Below are 25978 nucleotides of genomic sequence, written 5' to 3' on the forward strand. Positions count from 1 at the left end.
TTATGTGCGGTGTTACTTCAATCCAGGCACTATATGTACGCATATTGTCTATGGTGGTTTCCAAAAAAGCAGTAAAAATTTCAATCTCATTAAAACGTAATTTTATACTTTAAATTATTTATTGCTGGCGATTATCCAAATTACATTCCATCCATATTCCGAGAAAATTCAGGGTAGAGAGAGCTGAAAGATTTTACAGATCGATTTCAGAGTTGGGTAGCTTTAGACAGGGCGATAGGACATCTAACCACAAAATCTCCTGCAAATCACAACAACACCGATCCTTCCATTGCTTTTTAAGAAAGAAGTATTGTAATAACCCGAACGACAAACGGATAGGGTTAACCAAAACGCGACATCTTTATAAAATGAATAGAACACTTTTTTAGAAGTAGCTTGCGCATCTTAAAAGTACACATCAAAGCAGCAAAGTTACAATTCAGTGGAATATGTCTATATGTATGTGTGTTTGTGTTAGGGTCGGGGGCAGGAGGGAGATGTTTGAGCCGGCAAGGTAAAGTTTTCAGAATGGCTTTGGTCAGTTCACTGACAGCTTCCCATCAGTCCAAACTCCCATGCCCCTCTCAGTCTCCCCCTCTATTGGCGGAAGTGGTCACATTTGGTGAGTGTGGTTTTACAGATCCACTCCTTGGTCCCAGATTGCACTGCGAGGGTGTGGACCCTTTGCTTTTTGTGTGTGTGTGTGTGTGTTGTATGTGTAAGTCCTGATGGCGCTGGGAGGACCTGGAACTCGGAAGAAAGGTGTGCCGAGTGAACTGAAGCGTTCCCCGTGCCCGGACAACATGCGGTGGAGCTTGCGGCTCGCCTTGCTCGGCTGCCTGCTCCTGCAATGCCGGGCAGCCATGGACGAATGCTACGATGAAACTTCACGGGCTCAGCGTTGCATGCCCGAGTTCGTCAATGCCGCTTTCAACGTGACCGTGGTGGCCAGCAACACTTGCGGCTCCCCCCCAGAAGAATATTGCGTTCAGACCGGGGTGACTGGGGTCACCAAGTCTTGCCACATTTGCGACTCCAGTGACCCTCGGCTCCACCACGACGCCGTCTATCTGACCGATTACAATAACCAAGCCGATACCACTTGGTGGCAAAGTCAGACGATGCTTTCTGGGATCCAGTACCCTAATTCTATCAGCCTGACTTTGCACTTGGGTGAGTGAGCCTTCAAAGTTTTCCCCGTATCTTTCATGCAGTCAACAGTTTTCACTTCCATTGCATCTTATGTGAAAAGTGAATCAGACTTCAGAAGCTGATTTTGTTGTTACAGAACTTCGAACAGTTCCTTTTAAAGGTGTCGGTTACACATTTAAGCAGTCCGTTGGACGATGTGTTGGAAATGTTTGGAAAACATATTGTATGGTGTGGTGTGGTTTCCATTCAGACAACAGCGATCATTGGTAACGTGTGGATTCCCCACCCCTCCAAATCTAAGTCCATGTCGCGTTGTAATAGCAAGGAAGTGGTATTTAAACGCTACACTTTAGACAACAGATTTAAAAAAAACTAAGGTATTGTTTTTGCTTTTTCTTGAGAAAAATTGTAGTGTGAACCGGCCAATTGATCGGGGTTGAAGTTTGAAGCGAATGGAGAGATCGGAAGGAATCAATCTGTAACACGTTCAGTTTGAAACATCCAAAGTATATTGAGGCTGCCACTACTTCCCCAGATCCCAGAAATAACATTCCGTGCGATAGGGCGAACTATCTTCCCGACCTGCTGAGCGAGCGGAGTTAGTGCCCTCAGGATACATTTTAATCAACCTCGCAGCTGCAAAGAAGTAGCTTTGGGGGTTGGTTAACACCTACACGAGGTAGCCAAGAAGAAATGCTTGTTCTGTCTCTTTTTTTTTATTCCTTTACTGCTCCAAGATGGCGCAGTTTTGTGAACTCCATTAGGCAGCGAGTTTTAGCCGCAATCAGATGTGGATGGGAAGAAGGGGGAAATACTGAGTAGGAGCCGTCCGATAGGACGAGCCGGGACAGGATACGAGGGAGAAGTCACTGGCATTTTATTCCAGGGAGTGCCAATTGATTGTGCTTTGCATGTTAATGAGAACGGCACTGATCAGAGGAAGTTGTTGCGAGAGGGGAGGGGGATTCTATCTTCCTAAAACAGAACAAGCAATGCATTTAGGTGATTGCGAGCACCATCAGTGTAGTATTTGAAGTTTTACTCGGTAGGATTGCAGGAGATGGGCACAGTCGCTTGGTTTTTAGGTTTTCAGCCTTTCAGCTGGTGGTCGTGCACTTTCCCAGGAGCGGTCCCCCTTCGCTTCAGTCTTAATCTTTGACAGATTGTTCCTTAGCGTCAATTTGATTTCTGCGAAAAGCACGAGCTGTGAATTTGTGTATCTTTTTCTCACTTGTAAAACTGTGAGGAAGGAAAGACTAAGTCGGGCGAGTTTGTATGCAGACATCTGTTACGGACAGAGCATTTTACATTTCTCAGTTTTAAAAATGGAGAAATAAAATGTTCTGTTTGATACAGCGTAACCTGATTGGAGTAAGGTGGGATGTGTTAAAGGAGATAATTGCCTGTTATGTGGGCTCACAGGAAGCTGTCTGCTTTCAGGCAATCGTTTTGTTGTACCGTCTGCAGTTAACTTTTTTTAAAACCCTGTGGTAAAACAACTTCTAGCGAGTGGGTTAGGCTTAGGATATTCAATAGTGGATAAATGAGAAAAATCGTGCCATGTTCTGTGAGATCTAAATAGACATTTTATTGATTGGTCAGAATGGTGTAATTCAGCTAATTCAGTAATTACAAAGTAGCTTAATTAAACTCTGCTCAGCAATCGTTGCATTTCACTTTGTCCTTTAACCATATTGTCACTCGTGCACATATTTTAAAAAGTGGACTGATTACTTCATCCCTCACACCACTGTATCTTTTGTATAACTTCAGCTTCTGGATTGGTTTTTAATTTGCCAGTCAGTCTTTCTTTGGTGTTTTCTTTAAAAGCAAATAGTTCTTGGATTACATACAAATAGACAACGAATATCTGGAATATAGGAAATAATCTGGCAGTGTATGAGGCAAACTGTGCTGTGCAGAGATTCATGGCTCTCACCTGAGGCTTCTGGGGTACCTAAGAATGTTGTTTGGGAAAGATGAATCAATTCTTGTAAGAGAACTGGGAGTAAAATCAATTGGGTCACCTCTTGCATCTTTTCCTCTGGCTGTTAACCTGCAGGAAGGTAATGTGTAATGTTAAGATTCGGAAAGGAGTAAACTTGCTAAGAAAAATGACAGTGAGATAGCATTGAGGCTGAAGAAACCCTTATTGCTTAGAAAACTAGTTTTAATAAATGTGAGAAAATTATACATGAACTGTGGAAAATTAAGCTTGATTATGGGGTTTCACATTAAATTAGATGTTTATTTCAATTGTACTGACTGCCTGCAGTGTTTTGACTAGTTTGCCCTGTTGTAAGCAAGAAATGATCGGGTTTGGTGCCAAATTTATTTTGAGGTCAGCTAGTGCAGCTTTGGAGGACTATCTTCATTTCATTGCAAGGATCTCTTATGAGTTCTTTACCTCCATGTAGGACTTTTAAATATTGCAGCTCTTGGGAAAGTCAGCATTCTCCAATTATTGGCTCAGTCCCCTTCCTGCCAAATCTTATTTGATTCCCCTCCCACACAGTCTGCCAAACTTAGCTCTGCAGTTGGTAGATAGGAGCAATTCTAAAATTTCTCAACTATTTTCTGGTTAGTTAAGTAACAACAGATTTACTGGGTGACTGATGTTTGGTAAATGTGTCGTTTATTCTGCATAAAATAGATGTGCTGCTGTACAAGTTACTAAAGGCACACTCTCAAAACTATGATGTGTCATGGAAATTCAAAAATTCCTTCAGGTTCCGTAAATATGGCTTTATTTGGTTTCTTTTATTACAATAGTAACTACACTTCAAAAGTAAGTCTCAGAATTCTGTAAAGGTCTGTTTTTGATGCATTTCAGATGTTGCAGTTCGTGAATTTTAAGTGCCCTGTTTATCTATAGGTGTAATATGTTTAGCAGAAGTCTATATTAGGGAAATACAGTGTAGTTGTAAGAGGTCACTGCCTTTTAATTCAAGCCATTTTACAAAGGCATTTTATGCACCATTACATATGTTCGACATGGACTGGTTGGACGGAAGGGTCTGTTTCTGTACTGTATGACTGTGTGGAGCTTTTTGTGTAGAATACAGTTTGGAGTTCAAGAAGTCATCTGGGTTGTTTGCTCAAATTTATCATAATTTGAAAGTTGATTTACTACTTGATGTGGTTCTGTAGCACTGATTTTAATTTTATGCATTTATTCTGATTATGGTCAGGAATAATATTTGGCAAAAGTGGAATTTCATTTGTAAGACTTTACTAAGCATTTACTTTTAAAATAAACAACAAAAGACTTCTTCATTGCTTCAGGCACAGAGAACACCTCTAGAAATTGGCAAATAACTTTGGATTCTTTCTGTAATAGATTTACTTTTCAACTAGGCTAAATTCACTTTTGTCCATTCAATACAAGCAGTGTAATTAAGATTACATGAGTGTACCCTACTATGAAGTCCTAGTTAATGAAAGTTTTCTTGCTGAAAGAATGATTAGCCAGTACAATTTGTGAGGTAAGTAACAACAACTTACTTTATTACTTTGACAATGCTATACAAATATCAGACTCCTGAGATAACGGCCAGACATAGAACTTGGCTACAGTAGGAGACTCAGAGGAGATTGGAAATGCTCCAGGAATGTCCTCCAAACATCTCAGCTAACTTATGGGAGTCCCTGACAAAAATGGAGGAAGCATAAAGAGGCTTGTTGGGAATGTACAGAGGTGTGAAGACATGAGAGCAAATACATCTCTCGTACAACTTGCCTAGCCAAGCCTTTAATGCTTCACCAAATTCACATGTGGCATAATCTGCAGATGACTCATTGGACATGCTAGCCATCTCAGAACCTATTGAACTGGAATGGAATCAATTCATCTCGATCCCAATGGACTGCCTAAGAAGAACATGATATCTTAAAGTCCTCCTATATGAGCGTTATAAAAGAAATGACACTGGGCCACATAGGGAAAGATTTGAGATGACTAAAAGCTTGGTCAAAGAAGTAGGCTTTAAGGGTTGTCTTAAGGGTGAAGAGATATGGAATCATAGAATGGTTACAGCACAGCAAGAGAACATTTGGCCCATCGTCTCTTTTGAGAACAACTCAGCTAGTTCAGTGTCTACTTTTTCCATTTACATATGTAAATCATTACTCCTCAGATAATTGTGAAATTTCCTTTTGATAGCCACAATTGTATCTATTGCTACCACGCTATCGGGTATTACAATCCAAAGCCACTTTGTACTGTATAGTACTTTGTTCTACTTATTTATGAAAATACATTTGTTCCAACTATGATTTCTTGATTTCATAAATGGCTACAGGCCACCACCTTACTCCAAAGCTGTCCGAGGTCCAAACGGCATGCTGAAGTACCCCCCTCCACTGTGGACTGGACCTGGAATGCCAGCTGTGCCAAAGTCGCCTTGCTGCCGTCCATACTCCAGCCGCTGCCATAATCAGGAGACTGTCCCAACTCTTGAGGATCCGAGCCTGTTCTTAACTTCCAAAGACCCACATACTGGGATTTTCCAATTGGTTACCACAGACGGGGGTGGTGGGGACAGCTTAGCTATTTGGTGGGCTGCTTTTTTTTGAGTTTGAGGGACTACTTTCTCACGTTGGAGTGAACAGTTCAGTATACTTATCTCCTTCAGTTCCTTGATATTTTTTCTCAAATTTGGATTTAAATGCAATTCCAAATTTACAACAAATTTAAATTAGATTCGTCTCGCATTGTATTAAATATTTGGAATTTAACAGAAACCATAGGACTACGGAGAAAAAGCTGGCTACAAAATCTAAATGAGCATATTAATACGGCGAATGAGATTGTGTTGTAATCTAATCCAGAATTACGTTTGTATGATAAATGAGCTTCATTGACAATTTAAGATGCAAGTTCCCTTAGTCTGCAGGAAAAATAATATCCTTGCAGTTTTATTCTAATTTATGACACCTTGCTTAAAATGTCAGCTCAAAGTACCAAGTTAATAAGCAGAACTGAAGAAAATAACCATTATAATGCTGTACCAACACCACCATTAACCCCCTACCAAACAGTTGATGTTGGGCCCAGGCAGTGATTAGCAGGTACTTCAGGTCCCACAGCCAGGGCCTAGCAAGCCTGCATTAGCAAATGAATGAATGAATGAATGGATAGTGGGAGTACTGAGCCCATACCAATTATAAGAGTCACAGTATTATACAGCATGGAAACAGACCCTTCGATTCCCACTCATCCATGCTGACGAGATATCCTAAACTGGTCTGGTCCCATTTGCCAGCATTTGGTCCATATCCATCTAACCACTTCCTATTCGTGTACCCACCCAGAAGCCTTTTAAATGTCGTAATTGTACACTCCTCCACCACTTCCCCTGGCAGTTTGTTCCATACACACACCACCCTCTGCATGAAAACATTAGCCCTCGGGTCCCTTTTTAAATCTTTCCCCCTCTCATCTTAAATCTATGCCCTCTAGTTTTGGACTCCCCTACCCTGGCAAAAAGACCTTGGCTATTCACCCTATCTATGCCCCTCATGATTTTATAAATCTCTCAGTTCACTCCTCAGTCTCTGATGCTCTAGGGAAAAGGCCCCAGCTCCTATACCCCTAGATCTCTTTGTTCGGGAACACTTACCAGGGCCCTAGCATGAACGATAAGCATTGCCCTGATTTGTCTTCTCAAAATGCAACACCTCACAATTATCTAAATTAAACTCCATCTGCTACTGCTCTGCCCATTGGCCCATCTGATCAAGCCCGTCCCATTGTACTCTGAGGTAACCTCCTTTGCTGTTTGGTGTCATCTGCAAACTTGCTAACCAGATTTCCTATATTCACGTCCAAATCAGTTATATAAATGATGAAAAGTAGTGGACACAGCACTGATCCTTGTGGCACACCACTGGTCACAATCCTCCAGTCTCAAAAACAACCCTCCACTACCACCCTCTGTCTACTCCCTTCAAGCCAATTTTGTCTTTAATTGGCTAGCTCTTCATGGATTCCATGTGGTCTAACTGTTCTAACCAGTCTACCATGCGGAACCTTATCTGAACGTTTTGCTGAAGTCCATTTAGACAGTGCCTACTGCTCTGCCTTCATCAGTCTTCTTTATCACTTCCTCAGAAAACTCAATCAAGTCAGTGAGACACTATTTCCCATGCGTACAGCCTCATTGATAATCCCTAATCAGACTTTGCCTTTCTAAATGCATGTGAATCTTGCCCCTTAGAATTCCCTCCAACAGCTTACCCATCGCTGGCAGCAGATCATTGGTCTAGAGTTCCCTGGCTTTTCCTTACCACCTTTCTGAAATCATGGCACCACGTTAGCCAGCCTTCGGTTTTCTGGCACCTCACCCCTGACTTTCAATGATACAAATTTTTCGGCACGTTCCTCCAGACAGGCAGCAGCCCCAGTGGTTGGCACATGCTCAGGCCAAAGCCAAGACTCATTCCTACATAGCTGGACTCCCATATGCTGTTGGCAACATATACTGGCTTCTGTGAAATATGTGAGGGTCTCTATACCAAGACTGTTGATGCTGAAGTCCCTGCTAGTTTGTAAAGAACTAGAAGCTGGCCTGCATTACTACCTGCGACAACAAGATGACTCGCACCATGCCTGCTACACCTAACCCTTCATCTGTAATAACGATGTGCTCAGGAAACTGTTCAGAATGCAGAGTGGGTTCTGTTCAATATCTTCATTGTGCTGCTGCCAAGAAAACTGGACATTCCCTGCAAATTTAAAGGATAAGATCATGTTAAAAATAAAGGTGGGGCAGGGGGACTTGTGATTTTTGGAAGATGGATAAGTAATAGTAAAGACAGAATCTGTTGGTAAAACTTTAGTAAGTCTGGCAGTATCAGCGGAGAGAAATCAGTTCGTGACCCTCCTTCAGCAGCCAGACCTGCTGAGTTTTTCCAGCAATTTGTCTTTTTTTTGTTTTAGTTTGATTTTCAAAATCTGCGGTTCCTCTGGGGTTTTTTTTGGATACAGAATGTATGCTTAGATTCCATCTCCTGCACTCACTGCTGCTTCAAATCAAAATAAATGAGAGATCCTTCTTAAATATTTCACCCTCGTCTTTGAGTTTTTGGAGGCTGTTGGCCTAGGGAAAAGCACCTAGCATCTTGTTTTGAACTCTGGAGGTCCTTTCAATGTCATTCAAGTTTTCAGAGTGAGCTCGCTAATCATAAATGAACTTTTCCTCTCGTCACCTAATTGTTTACTTGGAGGTAAGCCATGTTGTAACTGTTTCCCAGAAGAGTGTAAGTTTTGACCTCTATCTGAGCATGATGGCTGGGTTTAGAAGCTTGGGGGGGAAAATCTATTTCCTAGTGTTTCTTACAGTGCAAAAGTTGATTATTTCAACCACTAGGACTAGGGTGTTACAGCTGATGCTGGAAGAATTCCCTGTCATTCTAGTCCTGTAACTCAGAGCAAAATGACCAATTAATTATCTATGTCAGCTTGTAATCTACCAAACAGATTTCTTAAACACAAATGAGTTTGTTATCAAAACAAAGCTTGATTAATAAAGCTGCAATAATTGGTTTACATGCCCAGTCTGTAATGTTATTCCTTTATATATATTCAAAACATGTGCATGTGCACACTCTCTCTCTTTCTCCCCCTCTTTTTTTTCAAGAAAAGAGGAAGAAATCTTGATTCTTTGAGATTGGCTATCTGGAAAAAAAATTTGGCCAGTGGGTTATTCTTTAAGGCAAAAAGAAAAAGCATAGGTTATTCCGAAATCTGCTGCGCTGATGTTCTGGTATGTTTGACCATGGTTGTTTCTGAAGTCTTGCAGATATGATATTGAGATGTTCTTTCAATCACACTTTTCGAAAAGAATAAATAGGTTTTGTGGTGAACTGGAAAATTGGAGTGATCAGCTGCTCAGTATCGAGATTGAATTTTCAATGACTCCTTGTAAAGAAACCATTCTACAAAATTTGAAAGAAATTCCTTTCTACGGTTCTACAAGTGTTTCAAGCAATACTAAATATAAAACTTCTTCATATCAGAGTGATACAGAAGGAAGTTGGAGTGCTTGAATACAGTAAGGGAGAGCTTCACCGTGAACTGGGCATTGAAGTAAGCTTGCCATGAGCTGTTCTGGATGATGGTTATGAAAAAGAGTAACAGATTGGCATTTTTCTCCCCTTTCAATGCAGATTTCAGTGGCTGATAAGAGTGTGTGATTCACTTGGAGAGCATAGAATAAGATATTAAATAGGAGTTTGAAAGTAAGAGTGTACAAATCATGACATAGATCAAGTGGTGACTTTATAAACTTTGAATATGACAGAATGACTGACAGATTTGGAAGATCAGTTGTATGGTGCCTTGGTGAGACTGCATCTTGAGAGTTGTGCACAGTTTGGCCTTTTACCTAAGCAGGTCATATTTGACATAGCGAGAGTGCATTAGATGTTCATCCGAACTAGTCCCTGGGATAGTGTGATTGTTCTATGATTTAACTGGACCTGTAGTCTCTAGAAGAATGGATGATTTCATTGTGATGTACAGGTCAGATGCAGGAGGGGGTTTTCCCCTGGCTGGAGGGTCTAATGGGCACAATCTTATAATAAAAGATGTAGCCCATTTAGAACTGGTGAGGAGGAATTTCTTTACTCTTTAGATGGTGAATCCTTGGAACACTTTACCCCAGAGGCTTTGGAGGCTCAGTCATTGAATATGTTCAAGACAGAGATTGATAGATTTAAAAGCATTAAATGCATGAAGGTACATGGTGATAGTTCAGGAAAATGGCTTTGAAGTAGAAGATTAGCTGTGATCCAGTTGAATAGTGTAGTTGGCTCAAGAGGTTGAGCAACTCCTATTTCCAAGTTTCAATGACCAGTCAAAGAAACACAATGGGAAGCAAAGATCTGGTTGATTAAATGAAAAATTCATTACATTTTAGTCAAAAATATGAGTTGTGAAATAAAAAAAATTAGGAAAGTAAGTACTTGCCAAATTGTTAAACTTAAAACATCTAATACTTCCCATGAAACATACCTTGGGCCTTCTTTTCCCCATCTCAAGGAAAAACATCAATATTCTGTTGTTAATGTTTGTATTTTGCCATTATGTTTGTGTATACTAATATTTCCCCTCCAATTATTATATGAAAGTATATTTGGTCAGTAAATCTGTGTATCCCTTCGGATGCAAACTTGTGTATCCAAACAAAGCCAGGTTTTCTGGGTGTAATGTCAGTCTTGTTTTTGGTAGATTTCTATCTTGCATTTATACAACTTAAAACAAGTTTGTAGGTATTGCTAAGTTTGACTTAATGTAGAAAGCAAGTTTGATAAGGGGGGATAATGCTGGGTGCTGTTACAAAAAGTCCAAACTTTTCACGTGATGGTAATTGACCAAAAATGTTACTTTTTGTTTTAAATATAGACTGTAATCTTGCTTTTGATCCTCCTGCACAAAATTAGAAGTTCATAGCTGTGTTAAAAGAGAACATTTCAGTGTTATTCTCATGTGATCGGATGCTCCCTTTTTGTGATATTGTAGGCATTCTAAATGGTGAATTTTATTTAAACTTTGATGAAAACACTTAAATGTGTCTGTGTGGAGTTTGCACGTTCTCACTGTGTCTGCGTGGGTTTCCTCCAGGTACTCTGGTTTCCTCCCACAGTCCAAAGATGTGCAGGTTAGGTGGATTGGCCATGCTAAATTGCCCGTAGTGTTCAGAATGTGTAGCTTAGGTCGGTTCTAGGGGGATGGGTCTGGGTGGGATGTTCCAAGGGTCGGTATGGCCTTCTTGGGCCGAAGGGCCTGTTTCCACACTGTAGGGGTTTTATGATTCTATGAAATGTGAGCATGTCTGTTCCTTTTATATGCAAACACATATAAAATAAGGAACCTTTACACCACATGTCAAGAATAAGAAAGCATTTTGGAACTATAAACTGCTATTTTTAAAATTTTTTAAGATCAGTGGATGAGGAAATGTTCAAATCTTGAATTTCGAGTTTTACACTCGATTGCTCTACTCCTAAATTCCAAACTATGAAAGAAAAAAGACAAATTTCCATTTTTAAACTGCTTTTTATGACCACCAGATGTCTCAATCACTTTACAGCAATTTAACTTTCTTTTGGAGGTGTAGTTATTGTTGTAAAATATGAACATTTCCTATGTGCAAATCGAGTTCCCATAAAAAACAACGAAGTAAGTGTAAAGTTGACCGAGGGATAAATATTGGCCATAACACCTGGGATAACTCCCCTACTCATCTTTCCTGTACTACAACAGGAATTTGTACATGTATCCAAGTAGCAGACAGGGACTTGGTTTAACATCTTGTTGAAGAAAGGCATCTTTGAAAGCACAATAATCCCTCATTTTTATGTTCAAGTCTGCCATACTATTGCAGTAATGTCAAGAAATTAAAGTGTACATGGCAAGTTGCTTTGTAACAACTAATGGAAGCTGTTCTTGCTGAAAGATGTTAAATGAAAATGGGAGAAAGGAATGACAATTCTAGCTTAAGATTGCAGAAACGCCAGTCTTTTTCCTTTTTGACTCTGCAGTTATGAGTTCATATCAGATTTTTTTTCTCTCTCCTTTCAAAGCAAATTAGTATTGTAAGCAAAAACAAATGCTGGAGATCACAGTGGGGTCAGACAGTATCCATGGAGAAAGAGCACGCTAATATTTTGTGTAGTTGACTCTTCATCAGAACTGAAGTGAAGTGTGGAGGGGGCAGCATTTATGCTATAGTTTGGTGGGTGGTGTAGTGGTGGTGGAGTGTAGGGTGCTAATGAAGAAAAGATGTTGACAGTTCAGATTAAGTGATCAGAATGTGAGAATGGCACAACAATGGTAAGTCTAACTGTCAGACTTGGAATAAGAAGTCAGTCATACTGGTGGGCTGAGGGGAGAGAGGACATGGAGACAGAATGTAACCAGTAAAGCAAAAAGAAAGAAAAGAAATGGGAATTGGTTCACAGTTTGAAGGTGTTGAACTCACTAAGTCCAGATAGCTGTAAAGTGCCTAGTCTGAAGATGAGATGTTGTTCCTGAAGTTTGTGCTGTGATTCATTGGAGCACTGCAGCATGCCAAGGACAGCCAACTGGCCACGTGAGCAGGACGCTGTGTTAAAATGCCTGGCTATGGGAAGGTCGGGGTCATGCTTGCGCACAGACTGGAAGTGTTCTGCAAATGGTTACCCACCCTGTGTTTGGTTTCTCTGATGTAGAGTAGGCCACATTGGGTACAGCGAATACAATACGCAAGATTTGAGGAGGTACAGGTGAAATGTTGTTTCACCTGGAAAGACTGTTTCGGCCCTTGGAGAGCGAGCAGGATGAAGGGGCAGATATTGCACCTTCTGCAGTTATGTGGGAGGGTGGCTGGTGTTGATGATTGTGAAATGGACTAGGGTGTCCTTGAGGGAGTGATCCCTGCGAAATGCAGACAGGAAGAGTGAAGGGAAGATGTATTTGGTGGTGGCGTTCTGCAGGAGTTGTCTGAAATGGCAGAGAATGATCCTTTGAATGCAAAGGCTGGTGGGATGAAAAGTGAGGACAAGGGGAACCTGATCTCTCTCCATTGTGAGTGGTGGGAAGGAGCAAGGATGGAAGCATGGTTGATGGATTGGATGTGGTTGAGGCCCCTGTCGACCATAGTGGGCAGGAAACCACCATTATGAACTGCGATCTCAGCATTTGTTGTTTTCAGCACAGATTCCAGCATCTGCAGTAATTTGCTCCCACAGTATTGTAAGCGCGTTGTGATTTGGGCTGGGAGGAATCTGTTGAAGCTAAAAGTTTGGTGCATTGTTCAAATCCTAAGTGGTAAAAACAAATTGTGAAGGTGAGAGTCTGGGCTTTTTATTTTGTCTCTAGTTAAATTATTGCTAATTTAGTTAAAAATTGCTGAAAGTGGTGTGGCGGCGTTTCCCCTCTGACATATTTATGTTCAGACCCAATTAGCAGATACCACCATGATTGGGGTAAAGGGTAAGAAAGCAAATTAACTAAGCAGTGGTATGTGTATGTATAATGTAAGGTGCAAATTAAAGTTTTGATTAAATGCTTGAAGTTACAAACAGAGTGATCTGTTTGAGCAGCCTGATGACAAGGAATAGCATGAATTTGAGTGAGAGACTGCCAAGTAGTGTGCAGGGTTATATTTTCTGTACATGCCTGTATGATGCATAGAGATCTTTTTAACTTTAATCATTTTTCCACTAACAAATTCCATTTGTCCTAAGAACCAATTTTAAAAAAAACCTGTACAAGTTTGACAACTGGGAATTCTCATTTGGTTGCCATAAATCAAGGTCATAGGTGCACATAACATTTGTAATTATCTTGTAAAGCAAAGATTATGCAATTTGGACTTCAAAAAGACTTGGTTTATCTTAAGGTGTTGCAATGATGAAAATATACTCCATGCTGTAGCACATTTTCATCTTTCATTTGTTTTTAGGCATGGAGTGAAGACAGATTTATGTTGCATTACCATTTTGACTTGCTGTTCCCAAATTTTAAGGTTGCCCCTCACAGTTGGCTTATTCATATACATGGCATTGTTTAGTAAAAGAAAGATTGCAACTCTCTACATAATGTAAATACTCCCTATCATTGTAGTGGGGAAGTCGCTGGATGGAGTCCGAACAATAACATAGATACTTCATTTACACATTTCATTCCAGAAGCAAACTATACAACAATCGGGATTAACTGAATGTGATGAGTCGCAAAAAAGTAATGGTCATGAACTATGTAAATAATTATAGTTATCAGTTAGTTCTTTCAGTATTTATAGGCAAATGTTTTTATTGTTAGCTTTGATTCTCTATATTTACTTGAGGAAGTGGGAGACCCAATTTTCTTTCAACCTACTTTTTAAAAAAAAATGCAAAAAGAAACGATATTTTAAATTTGCACAATTTTGCTTGAATTATTTGTTGCTGAGTACTAACTTAAACTATTACTCTAGTTTTTTGTGTTGAGAGAGTGTTTGCTTGTTTTTGTTTTTTGACCAAAAACATTTTTACACTTACTAACACCTGAGCTTTTTGTCTTGTGGAAGTACAGGATGTTTGTGTGACATCCATATGCTGGAAAATGCTGTGAATGCTAGGAAAGGTCTGCACTCAAGAGGCTGGGTATGATGTAATGTTTTCTATATTATTGTCACATTGTTTTAGGATTTTATCAGAATACCGCAGTACTTCCGAGAGGCAGGAAGACTTTCCTTTTAGGAAATATGCTGTGATTTGTTCCTGATGTAATTCATATCATGAATAATTCCTACTGTGAATTTAATATTTGCTTTACATTTAATAGAGAAAAGATTTGAATTCACAACCATTTTGACTTTGTGCCAACCACAGTGTTTTGGAAAACGGTCTGAACACTTATCTCTTTGATATGTGAATAAAGATTGTAAAAAAGCCACATGCTTTTCTAACGTCATGTGTTGTGTAGGCTGAATGGCTGGTTTGCGATGCAGAATAACACCAACCGTGTGTGTTCAGTTCCTGCATCAGCTGAAGAACTTCCCTTCTCATCCTCTTCCCCTTGCGTGAGGTGTGATGATCCTCTGGTTCAATCACCATCAGTTGTCTCTGTCTAATAAGAGAACAGCCTTATGGTCTGGTAAGACTATTGCAACTATTTCTTTCCTCCTATGGACGCTGCACTTGGTCTATGAGCTGTGCAATGGAGCAACATGGAATTGAGTCATTTACTCTTCATTTTTGGCATAGGATTTATAAGTCTGATCATGCTGTGGTGAAGGGTGGGAATCCTTTTTTGATTTTTGAGAAAAGTTCAAAGTGCAGGTCTGAAGAAGGGTCCTGAACCGAAATATCAGCTTTCCTGTTCCTCGGCTGCCTGGCCTGCTGTGTTCCTCCAGCTTCACACTTATCTTTTTCCAAATGTTTCTCTTTTTGAGGTGATTCTTTTAATACTTATCTTCCCTTTCCAGTGTGGGTCAACTTTGCAAATGTTACTTTTTTTTTTCCACTGTGGCATCTCTATTCTTTTACAACTTTTTTTGTAGAAAGAACAGATCATGTTTTATTGAGCTGACATAGCTTTTAAAGAAATGTCCAGAGCAGATCTTGCATGCCTCCCAATGCTAAATGAGGTGTTTTAGTTATTGAACTGAATTCCTGAGCACTTCACTGTCCTTAAAAGGAGGTTTTATTTCTTCAATTATACAGAACTGTGCTAAGTATATTGTACACGTGTGGACTGTAGCCTGGGAGCCAAAAAATCCTTATGCTGAAAATACTTCATCTTAGCTAAAGTCAGGTGGTTCAAATTCTGTACTTGATCCAAATACATACCAAAGGCTTCATGTGAGAGTATTGTAAAATAGAGGTCTATGCGGAATTCTGTTTGATTCTTAAGAATAGCTTCTTCTCCGCCATTATTATTTATTAACTTCTCAAATTTTAGAGTTGATCTTTCTCTGCACCTTTTTCTGTGGCTGTAACCCTATATTCCGCATTCTGTTCTTGTACTCTGATATACTTTATGTAAGGTATGATTTGTTCGGTTAGGGTGAAATACAATACTTTTCACTGTATCTTGGTACATGTGGATAATAAATAAAAAGATGGGTGCTCGTAGTTCTGGATGAAATTGTACTTGATTATTTTTTTAAAATCTGAGATACAAAGAAAGTGCTGGAAATCTCAGGTCTGTTAGCATCTGTAGAGAGAGATGCAGAGTTGATATTTTGAGTCTAGTGATGCTTCATCAGAAAAATTCTGGGAATGCTTGATGTTTTCTACCAAGGTCAGTTTGCTGTAGCATGCTTTGAATGCATGCCTTTAAGCATCACTTTTGCACAACAGGCTTAATTGTGTCCGTATCCGGTAGGAAGCAAGGCGAGAAAATGTCCGATTACAACCGTCTTCTGTATGACTGCTGTTTGCAGCTTGGCATCATTTGTATCATTATCCTGTTCCAGTGAACCAACCAAGGAACTTTAGCAGCAGGCAGTGCTCATCTAATTACAATGCAGGGTGTGATCTCCTGGAGTTCTAGTTTTGGAACTGCAACATCGGAAGAATTTTGAGCTTGGGGAAAGGAAGATTTTTGAACTAGGTATAACGCAGTGTGGAGCTGGAGGAGCACAGCAGGCCAGGCAGCATCAAAGGAGCAGGAAAGTTGACGTTTTTGGGTCGGGACCCTTCTTCAGAAATAGGGGAGGGGGAAGGGATCTCCGAAATAGAGAGAGGCGGGGTGGGGCTGGGGAAGGTAGGTGTGTTGGTGATAGGTGAGTGCAGGTAGGGAGTGGTGCGGATTGGTCAATGAGATTGGAGGAGCGGATAGGTGGGAGAGAAGATGGACAAGTTGTGTCAGGTCAAGGAGGCAGTGATGAGATGGAGGGTTAGTCATGGGATGAGGCTGGGGGTGGGTAGATTTTGAAACTGGTAAAGTCCACATTGAGACCATTGGGTTGGAGGCTCCCGAGGCAGAATGTGAGGTGCTGCTCCTCCAGTTTCCAGGTGGCGTCGCTGTGACACTGGAGGAGGCCCAGGATGGACAGGTTGCTGTGGGAGGTGGAGTTGAAATGGTTCTTGACTGGAAGGTTTGTCGTTTTTTAACTAAATTGTTTTGAATTGCAATCAGGGATATATGTGGCTGCAGCTCATTTCCTTTATATCAACAGTATTGCTATTTGGGGAAAATGCACTGCCCTGTCCAGTAAATAATTTTTCTTTCTTCAGTCCTGAAGGCTTTGGAGTTATGGAATTATGAAATTCTTCAATTCACTTATTTTTCTGATCCTGTTACAAACTTGAGATTTTAGTCAATGATGTGGGAAGTTTGCAGGAATTTGGGTGAAGAAGTAGGGAAAGTCTTGAGGATTACTTTATTTGTTCATTTTACCCTGATAAAATTGTCCTGTTTTTAGAATTCACCTTTTTAAGCTATTACATTAAATGCATCATCATTTAAAAAACATTACTTTTCCTGTCTACCCTTCTTTTGTTAAGTAAAGCTTTCAACAGACGTGTTTCCTTATGCATTTTCTTTTGTTTCCCCTCTAAAGGCTTTAGTTTATGCTGGAACTGTATTCCATGGAGGATAACAATGGGCAAGTATGACCGGGTGGAAAGTTCTGAGGAAGGGTCACTGGACCTGAAATGTTAACTCTGATTTCTCTTCATAGATGCTGCCATACCTGCTGAGCTTTTCCAACCAAAAAAACAGAAGTTGCTAAAAATAACTAGTCTTTGATATGCTAATTTAGGCAATGAGTATCTACTTAATTTGGAAGGAGCGCATTAAACAAGAATATTGATTCTGTCCTGAAGCAGGGTAATACTTGAAACATTGACTTCTCCTTTCCTCCCAGATGCTGCCTGGCTTGCTGTATCCTTCCAGCCTCCTATTTGTCTACCTTGGATTTCAGTATCTGCAGTTTTTTTTTGTCTTTAATCAAACGGAATCAAATGAATTTTGCCACAATGCTCCCTAAACTTCCTTCTACATTTAGACTACCCATATTCATGGCCCCATTGTGTCAATCATGTAAGAGCCTATGTCCTCTCCAATCCTCTCATTCATCATCTTTACCTCGATCATGTCCTGGAATCGTGTAATTGGTTGTTTTAATGACATGCTAGCTAGTTCCTTTTACCCAAAGTTTACAGTTTCTTGTATTTGTATTGAGGTCTCCCAGATGTTTGGATTCCTGAGAAGGACGTGGAGCTTTCATACTGAGCTGATGTCTTTTCCTTAGTTTTTTTTTAGTAATATGAAGTTTGTGTATTTCTGAGAGAAGAGACATGCTGTGAAAGCTTTTCACCTTGCACTCATCAGGACACGTGAAAGGTGTCAAATTTCATCTGAAGCAAAGTTTATTCTGCAGATGAAAATGGGTGGTGATTGGTTGAAATGTTGACTCTGTTTTGCATTTAACCTTTTCCACATGAAACAAAAGCCTGGACTTTCATTCCCTTAGACATTCTCTGTGCCTTGACTAATCAAAGTCAACTGGCCAACCTATCCAGCACCCTTTTCTCATCCAGAACAAACTGTTGCTTCCTTTGAATTTTTGCATTCTTGCATGTGTCTTGATGAAAAGCTTTAATTTTTTTTTTAAATCAGCACATACATAAATTATTTTAACTGTATGGATTTGTGGGCTTCTGTAAGGTACTTAATGTTTTTTCAAAATCCATTTAAAAATGTTTGAAGTCATCTGCTTTCATAATCAGGTAAATTTTATGATTACAGATTGTGTTTGCTTTCTTTAACTTTATTTTTGAAAAGTTAGAGTATAAAATTAATTTCATCTAGTTTGTGCTCTAGACAAATTTTTTTTTTATTGGCTGGCCAGCACTACTTGTCCATCCCTAGTTGCCCTTGAGAAGGTGGTGGTGAGCTGTCTTCTTGAACCGTTGCAGTCCTCCAGCTGTTAGGGAGGGAATTCCAGGATTTTGACCCAGCGACAGTGAAGGAACGGCAATATATTTCCAAGTCAGGGTGGTGAGTGACTTGGAGGGGAATTTGGAGCTGGTCGTATTCCCATATATCTGCTGCCCTTGTCCTTCTAGATGGAAGTGGTCGTGGGTTTGGAAGATGCTGTCTGAGGATCTTTGGTGAATTTCTGCAGTGCATCTTGTAGATAGTACACACTGAGCGTCGGTGGTGGAGGGAGTGAATCCTTGTGGATGTAGCGCCAGTCAAGTGGGCTGCTTTGTCCTGGATGGTGTCAAGCTTCTTGTGTTGTTGGAGCTGCACTCATCCAAGCAAGTGAGGAGTATCCCACCACACTCCTGACTTGTGCCTTGGAGATGGTGGACAGGCTTTGAGGAGTCAGGAGGTGAGTTACTCGCCACAGTATTCCTAGCTTCTGGCCTGTTCTTGTAGCCATTGCGTTTATGTGGTGAGTCCAGTTGAGTTTCTGGTCAATGGTAACCCCCAGGATGTTGCAAGTGGGGGAATCAGTGATGGTAACACCATTGAATGTCAAGGGGTGGTGGTTAGATACTCTTATTGGTGATGATCATTGCCTGGCACTGGTATATTTCATGCCACTTGTCAGCTCAAGCCTGGATGTTGTTCAGATCTTACTGCATTTGAACATGAACTGCTTCATCATTTGAGGTGTCGCAAATGGTGCTGGACATCATGCAATCATTGGTGAATATCCCCATTTCTGACCTAATGAAGGAGGGACGGTCATTGATGGAGCAACTAAAGATGGTTGGGCCTAGGACACTACCCTGAGGAACTCCTGCAGAGATGTCCTGGAGCTGAGATGATTGACCTCCAACAACCATGACCATCTTCCTATGTGTCAGCTGTGATTCCAACCACCGGAGCGTTTACCCCCTGATACCCATTGATTCCAGTTTTGCTTGGGCTCCTTGATGCCACACTTGGTCGAATGCAGCCTTGGTATCAGGGGCTGTCACTCTCACCTCTCCTCTGGAATTCAGCTCTTTTGTCCATGTTTGAACCAAGACTGTAATGAGGTCAGGAGCTGAGTGGCCCTGGTGGAACCCAAACTGGGCGTCACTGAGCAGGCTATTTCTGAGCAGGTGCTGCTTGATAGCACTGTTGGTGACACCTTCCATCACTTTACTGATGATTGAGAGTAGACTGATGGGGCGGTAATTGGCTGGGTTAGATTTGTCCTGCTTTTTGTGTACAGGACATACTTGGGCAATTTTCCACATTGTCGGGTAGATACCAGTGTTGTAACTGTACTGGAACAGCTTGGCTAGGGGAGCGGCAAGGTCTGGAGCACAAGTCTTCAGTACTATTGCTGGAATGTTGTCAGGGCCCATAGCCTTTGCAGTATCCAGTATCTCCAACCATTTCTTGATATTACATGGAATGAATTGAATTAGCTGAAACCTGGTATCTGTAATGCTGGGGACCACTGGAGGAGGCTGAGATGGATCATCCACTCGGCACTTCTGGCTGAAGATTGCTGCGAATACTTCAGCCTTACCTTTTGCACTGATGTGCTGGGCTCTTCCATCATTGAGGATGGGGATATTTGTGGAACCTCCTCCTCCAGTGAGATGTTCAATCGTCCACCACCATTCACGACTGGATGCGGCAGGGTCGCAGAGCTTAGATCTGATCCGTTGGTTGTGGGATCTCTTAGCTCTGTCTATCACTTGCTGCTTTCACTGTTTGGCGTGCAAGTAGTCCTGTTTGGTGACTTCACCAGGTTGGTACCTCATCTTCAGGTATACCTGGTGCTGCTCCTGGCATGCCCTCCTGCACTCTCCGTTGAACCAGGGTTGATCCCCAGGCTTGATGGTAATGGTTGAGTGGGGGATATGCCGGGCCATGAGGCTACAGATTGTGCTGGAGTACAATTCTACTGCTATTGATGGCCACAGCACCTCATGGATGCCCAGACTTGAGTTTCTAGATCTGTGCGAAATCTGTCCCATTTAGCACAGTGATAGTGCCACATAGCACGATGGAGATTGTTCTCAATGTGAAGGCGGGACTTTGTCTCCACAAGGACTGTGCAATGGTCACTCTTACCGATACTGTCATGGACAGATGCAACTGCAGCTGGCAGATTGGTAAGGATGAGGTCAAGCATGTTTTTGTTGGTTCGCTCATCACCTGCCACAGACCCAGCCTAACAGCTATGTCCTTTTGGACCTGACCAGCTTGATCAGTAGTGCTGCTGCCGAGCCGTTCTTGGTGGTGGACATTGAAATCCTCCACCCAGAGTACACTTTGTGCCGTCGCCATCCTCGGTGCTTGCTCTAAGTGTTGTTCAACATTGAGGAGTAATGATTCAATAGCTGAGGAAGACGGTATATGGTAATCAGCAGGAGGTTTCCTTGCCCATGTTTAACTTGAAGCCATGAGACTTCGTGGGGTCCGGAGTCAATGTTGAGGACTCCCAGAGCAACACTGTCCTGGCTGTACACCGCTCTGCTGCCCCCTCTGCTGGGGCTGTCCTGCCGGTGAGACAGGACATACCCAGGGATGGTGATGGTGGTGTCTGGGACATTGTCTGTAAGGAATGATTCTGAGAGTATGATTATGTCAGGCTGTTGCTTGACGAGTCTGTGAGACAGCTCTCCCAATTTTGGCACCAACCCCCAAATGTTAGTGAGGAGGACTTTGCATGGTTGACAGGGACTGTTTCGGCCGTTGTCTTTTCCGGTGCCTAGGTCGATGCTAGATGATCCATCCAGTTTCATTTCTTTGAGTCTTTGTAGCGATTGGTACATCTGAGTGGCTTGCTAGGCCATTTCAGAGGGCAGTTGAGAGTCAGCCACTTTGCTGTGGGTCTGGAGTCACATGTAGGCCAGATAGGTGAGGGTGGTAGATTTCCTCTCCTGAACGACATTAGTGAACCAGATGGGTTTTTCTGACAATCAGCAATGATTTCGTGGTGATCAGTAGATCCTTAATTCCAGACTTTTTTTTATTGAATTCCAATTCCACCATCTGCCATGGTGGGATTCGAACCCGGGTCCCCAGAACATCAGCTTGATTTCTGGATTGATAGTCTGGCGATAATACTACTCGGCCATCACCTACCCCCGTTTTGCTAATGTTGGCTAACATACAGAATTACAATTAATAGAAAAATGTTATTCTCTTTTACTATACTTTTGTGTGCAAAATTCAGTTAATGGTGAGAATTTGGCGGTTGCATGTTCATGTTCATGTTCCTTCCTACCGCTGATGCAGCTCCATCCTTTTGTGATCAACATCCAAACTTATTAAAACATCCTACAAATTGGGTATTAAAAATTTAGTTATTTCAAATCTCCTGTGAAAACCACTGGGATTTTCAGCTCATGCATTACTAACTTGCAAAGTGTATGTATGGTTTGAGAATTTTTGAGAGCTTTAACATGTTTGGGAAGCTCAGCAGACGGTGCCTACAATCTGTCCTCCTCGGCAGATGGAAGAGCAAGAGTGTGGCAACTTTTACTGTATCTTGCATCACTAATGTTGTAATTACCAGGCATTCTCAGTGCGTGCTGGTGTTAAGGGCAGTTGTTGGGTGCAGCCATACTTCAAAGAAGCCACTTGTGACACCTTGCTGCTTTCCAGCTGTTAGAAATTGCACCAGACACATACTTAATATGGCCAGATGAAGTTTGTAGTTTAAAAGCTATTATTTTACAATAGTGCTAACTACAGTTATTGTCAGGTTAGTACATTTATTTGGTCATCGGTTCAAAGTTTGATTAGCAATTTTAAATAAAAATTCCTGCCACTTCCACGTCTGTTCACTCGCTTTTTATTGGTTGCTTATCAGTCATTTTGTTTCAGACTTCATTGGATGAATTTTTTTCCTGGCCGCCTCCTTTTATTGGATGTCATCCCCCTCCCACCCCCAACAATCTGCTCTACCAACCCCCCAAAAAAATTGAATAGCCAAACTTGACTGCTGACAGAATTTATCTTCTCATCAGTCTGAGAATAAAGGGTGACTGGGAACAAAGTTTTTCTTCCTGGTTTCCCCCACTGCCCACTTGCCATCTGTTCACTTGAAGCCATTGACTCTTTACTGTAGAACTTGTTCTTTGGCTGTATTTGCTCAAGTGGCCTCTTCACAAATAACTTGCCAATGCTCACTGGGTATCACAGGAATCCTGCTGTTATTCAACACCTGCAACGTTTGTACTTCCCAACAGCAAACTGTAAATATTAATGGTTTCAGTAATCTGTCAGAATTGTTCCTGTCCAACTGCCTAATTTTGATTTTTGTACCTGAAAGGTGAGGGTATGTGTAAGTGGTATAAAGTGGGTTTTATGTAGCTCATTATTAATTGGCTACTTGGGCTAATGTACATTAGCAGGGGTGTAGCATTTTAAAATACCGAATATAAAATTTTATGTAAATTATTGGGGTCCCATTTTCAAAGCCTCATTGTAGGCTTAGTCTTGTTTGTGTATTTTGAATTTTAAGACCAAAACATTTGTAATATTTAATATTTGATTTTAAAGGTACAGAAATGTAGTTTTGAAAAATTTCTACTTAATGTTTTTTTGAGAATGGATTTAAATAATTTGCATACCAGCTTAAAAACTTGAGATCCTTTTTACTTTCTTCCTTGTAAAAAGATATTGCTGTCAGTGTATTATACGTAAATGCCCAAAAGCTCTGATACCAACAGGGTTGCCGCCTTAGTTAAAAGATAAATTATGCAGCTTGAGCAATCATCTGGTGAGAATGGCATCTGCCGTTTACATGCTAACGGCACCCTCTGGCCACCACTTCCTGTTGGCCATTTACAATTCAGCCAGACAAATTGTTTGGACAGAGTTTGCTTCCCAATGAAGATCATCAAACAATGTAAATGTGTTACCACATCTCTCACCAGGTTTACTACTTGCCCTTTTTCAGGGAATTATTTGAGTACACGTCTGTGCAGACTCCTGTGACAGGACTTGCCTTTGGCAGCAGTCCAGCATTTGTAGACATTTCTCGCTCTTGCTCTCTCTCTCAGTATTTTATAATTGGGCCTTCCTTTGGAATATGGTTACAAAAGTAAGTTGCCAGACCATTTGTCCTTACAGCGATTAATATAAAAGTTGTTGTCGAATTATATTGAAAGATAATTTTTGCTTAATCTCATGCTTTAAAGTGAAATGTAGTTCAGGGAAGCTGTAATTAATTTTGTGTGAACACTTCAGAATTTAAAACATTTTCTGGATGCCTTGCACTGTGACCATTAATTTATGGTTTTAAAGCTTCATTGTTCCATTTCTCTACTATTCTATTTTGTACTTAAAACACCGTTTGGTGATTCTAAAGTTACTAACTGGACAATTTATATGTACTGTGTATTTGTCTTCTTAATGGGTAGGCATAGACACATGAAGGCTATGTAACTAATGAATCATTTGAAAGGAAAATCAATGATGAAATATCAGAACAGAACTGGGCACGTTTATCAAAGTTAACACTTGTGCATTGAGGACTAATGCATTTTCTGGTCTAGATAGCACATGCTATAGCATAGGTGAAATTAACAGGGTAGAGGCTATACTGTAATTGTATGTTAGAATATGATGACATTTGTGAAATATAGAAGTAATCAAAATTAGTAACCAGGTTGCTAGAGACCAAACCAAGTCAATTGTAAAGAGATACTGGATACTTGAGTAAATTGGAGTAGCAACAGTAACTTGAGAAAAGGTCAGCACAGATTTAAAAGCTGCATGTCTGCTTCCTTATGGGAGCATCAATCGATAATTGTGAAGAAAACAAAATCTTAAGATTTATTTTTAAAGTAACTAACTTACTTAAGATAGTCAATGATTTTTGGAACACATGAATCGTGAGAGTCAGGCTTCAGCTGACACAAAGATCCAGCACAAATTTGTAGTATGGCTATGGCATTGGGTTGCTCATGTAAACAAACAATTATAAACCTTCTAAGACAATTCTGATTAAGCAACCTTTTACATGTTTTAATCCTTAAATTATGCTGGAGACCTAATACTTTTCTTGCAGCACCAAAAAATAAATGGCACATGTGAATTGGTAGACTTCCAAAATAAGTGATACTGACTTGTTTTCTGGCTAATGCCTGTGCATATATAATGTTGAAGAAGAGCCCCGACCCAAAACATCAACTTTCTTGGTCCTCTGATGCTGCCTGGCCTGCTGTGTTCCTCCAGCTCCACACTGTGTTGTGTTTAATTATAATGCGTCTTCTTGCATCTACCTTCAGTCTTTCTGCCCTCTTTATTAGGGAGGTGTAAATAAAGTTATACTTAATTGCAGCAACTATTAAACTATGTTGGTCTTGCTTAGTGCAATACACGACAGAAAGATGATAAAGATCAGAAATTCTTTTTTGCACTTCATTTGAGAAATTAAGATTGAATAACATTTTGACACTTTAGAAAATTCTGAAAACAGTTTGAGGAAGTTGGATTGATTTGAAGGATTGTTCCATGTGTATGTTATATTCGGGTACATTGCGTCAACTAAGGATTTTGTTACCTGCCCTTTGTACTGCCCTATCTGTTGAGGTGTCAATAAAGTTAGATCCATAATGGCTCCCTGCTGCAGAGTACATTAGTCTTGATCTGAAATGTACAACACGTCTTTTGGAGAAGTACTGTTACTGCCTACAGAAAATTGAGTCCAGTTTTATACTTCAATTGTTACAAATTATTATGCTGCAAATGCCTTTCAGTTCGAAATGACGGTTGAAGAGCAAAACCTGAGTGACTTGCAGTTCATTTGAACCTATTGAACTCTGTTTTTATTGTGTCATAATTTTTTTCACCAAAATTGTATAGATCTGAATTTTGGTTTAAATTGTCAACTAGGAGCACTTTAGCTCCAAAGAAATTTCGGGAGTGCATACAGGTTAATGACAAGGCTGTAAAAACCTCGTCCAGAAATGCAAATGAAAAGAGGACTAGAATATAAATTGTAAAATGTTTTGTTATCGTCTGACTGCATTTAGACTATAGTATACTGTATTGCGTTTTGAAGCATGGACAGGGTAAATCAGTTTTCAAACTGGTGCAGTGTAAGTTAGCAGGGATTCAAGGTTTAGTCTGAGGGGAGATTGCGTAATATAGACACAACAATACAGAAAGTTAAGGGGAATTTAGTTAAGATTTGAATTTGAAATAAATTGTTAGGTTAGATAGAAACCTTTTCCACTGGTGGAGAAGCCCAGGTTAGGGGACTGTAACCTTAATTAGAACCAAGTTTTTACAAGGGAAGAGACTATGAAATACTAAGGTGAGTATACATCGGCTTAATTAATACCTTTTAAAACTGAAATTGACATTTTATTGCCAGCTAAGGGAGGATATGGTGCCAAACTGGGTAAATTAATTAAGTTGCAAATCAGCCATGGA

At 40.5% G+C, this 25978-nt stretch overlaps 1 protein-coding gene across 1 annotated transcript in view; it reads left to right on the forward strand.

The window, feature by feature from the left end:
* Positions 1–641: 641 nt before the first annotated feature.
* The window catches only part of lamc1 (laminin, gamma 1), a 225855-nt gene continuing 200518 nt past the window's right edge, over positions 642–25978 (forward strand). Inside the window, exon 1 of the mRNA XM_048601974.1 lies at positions 642–1173. Coding sequence (XP_048457931.1) covers positions 729–1173 — 445 coding nt within the window. The 5' untranslated portion in view covers positions 642–728. The remainder of the gene's footprint in view (positions 1174–25978) is intronic.

Source organism: Rhincodon typus, chromosome 10 (genome assembly GCF_021869965.1).
Source record: "Rhincodon typus isolate 14 chromosome 10, sRhiTyp1.1, whole genome shotgun sequence".
NCBI classification, from domain to species: domain Eukaryota; kingdom Metazoa; phylum Chordata; class Chondrichthyes; order Orectolobiformes; family Rhincodontidae; genus Rhincodon; species Rhincodon typus.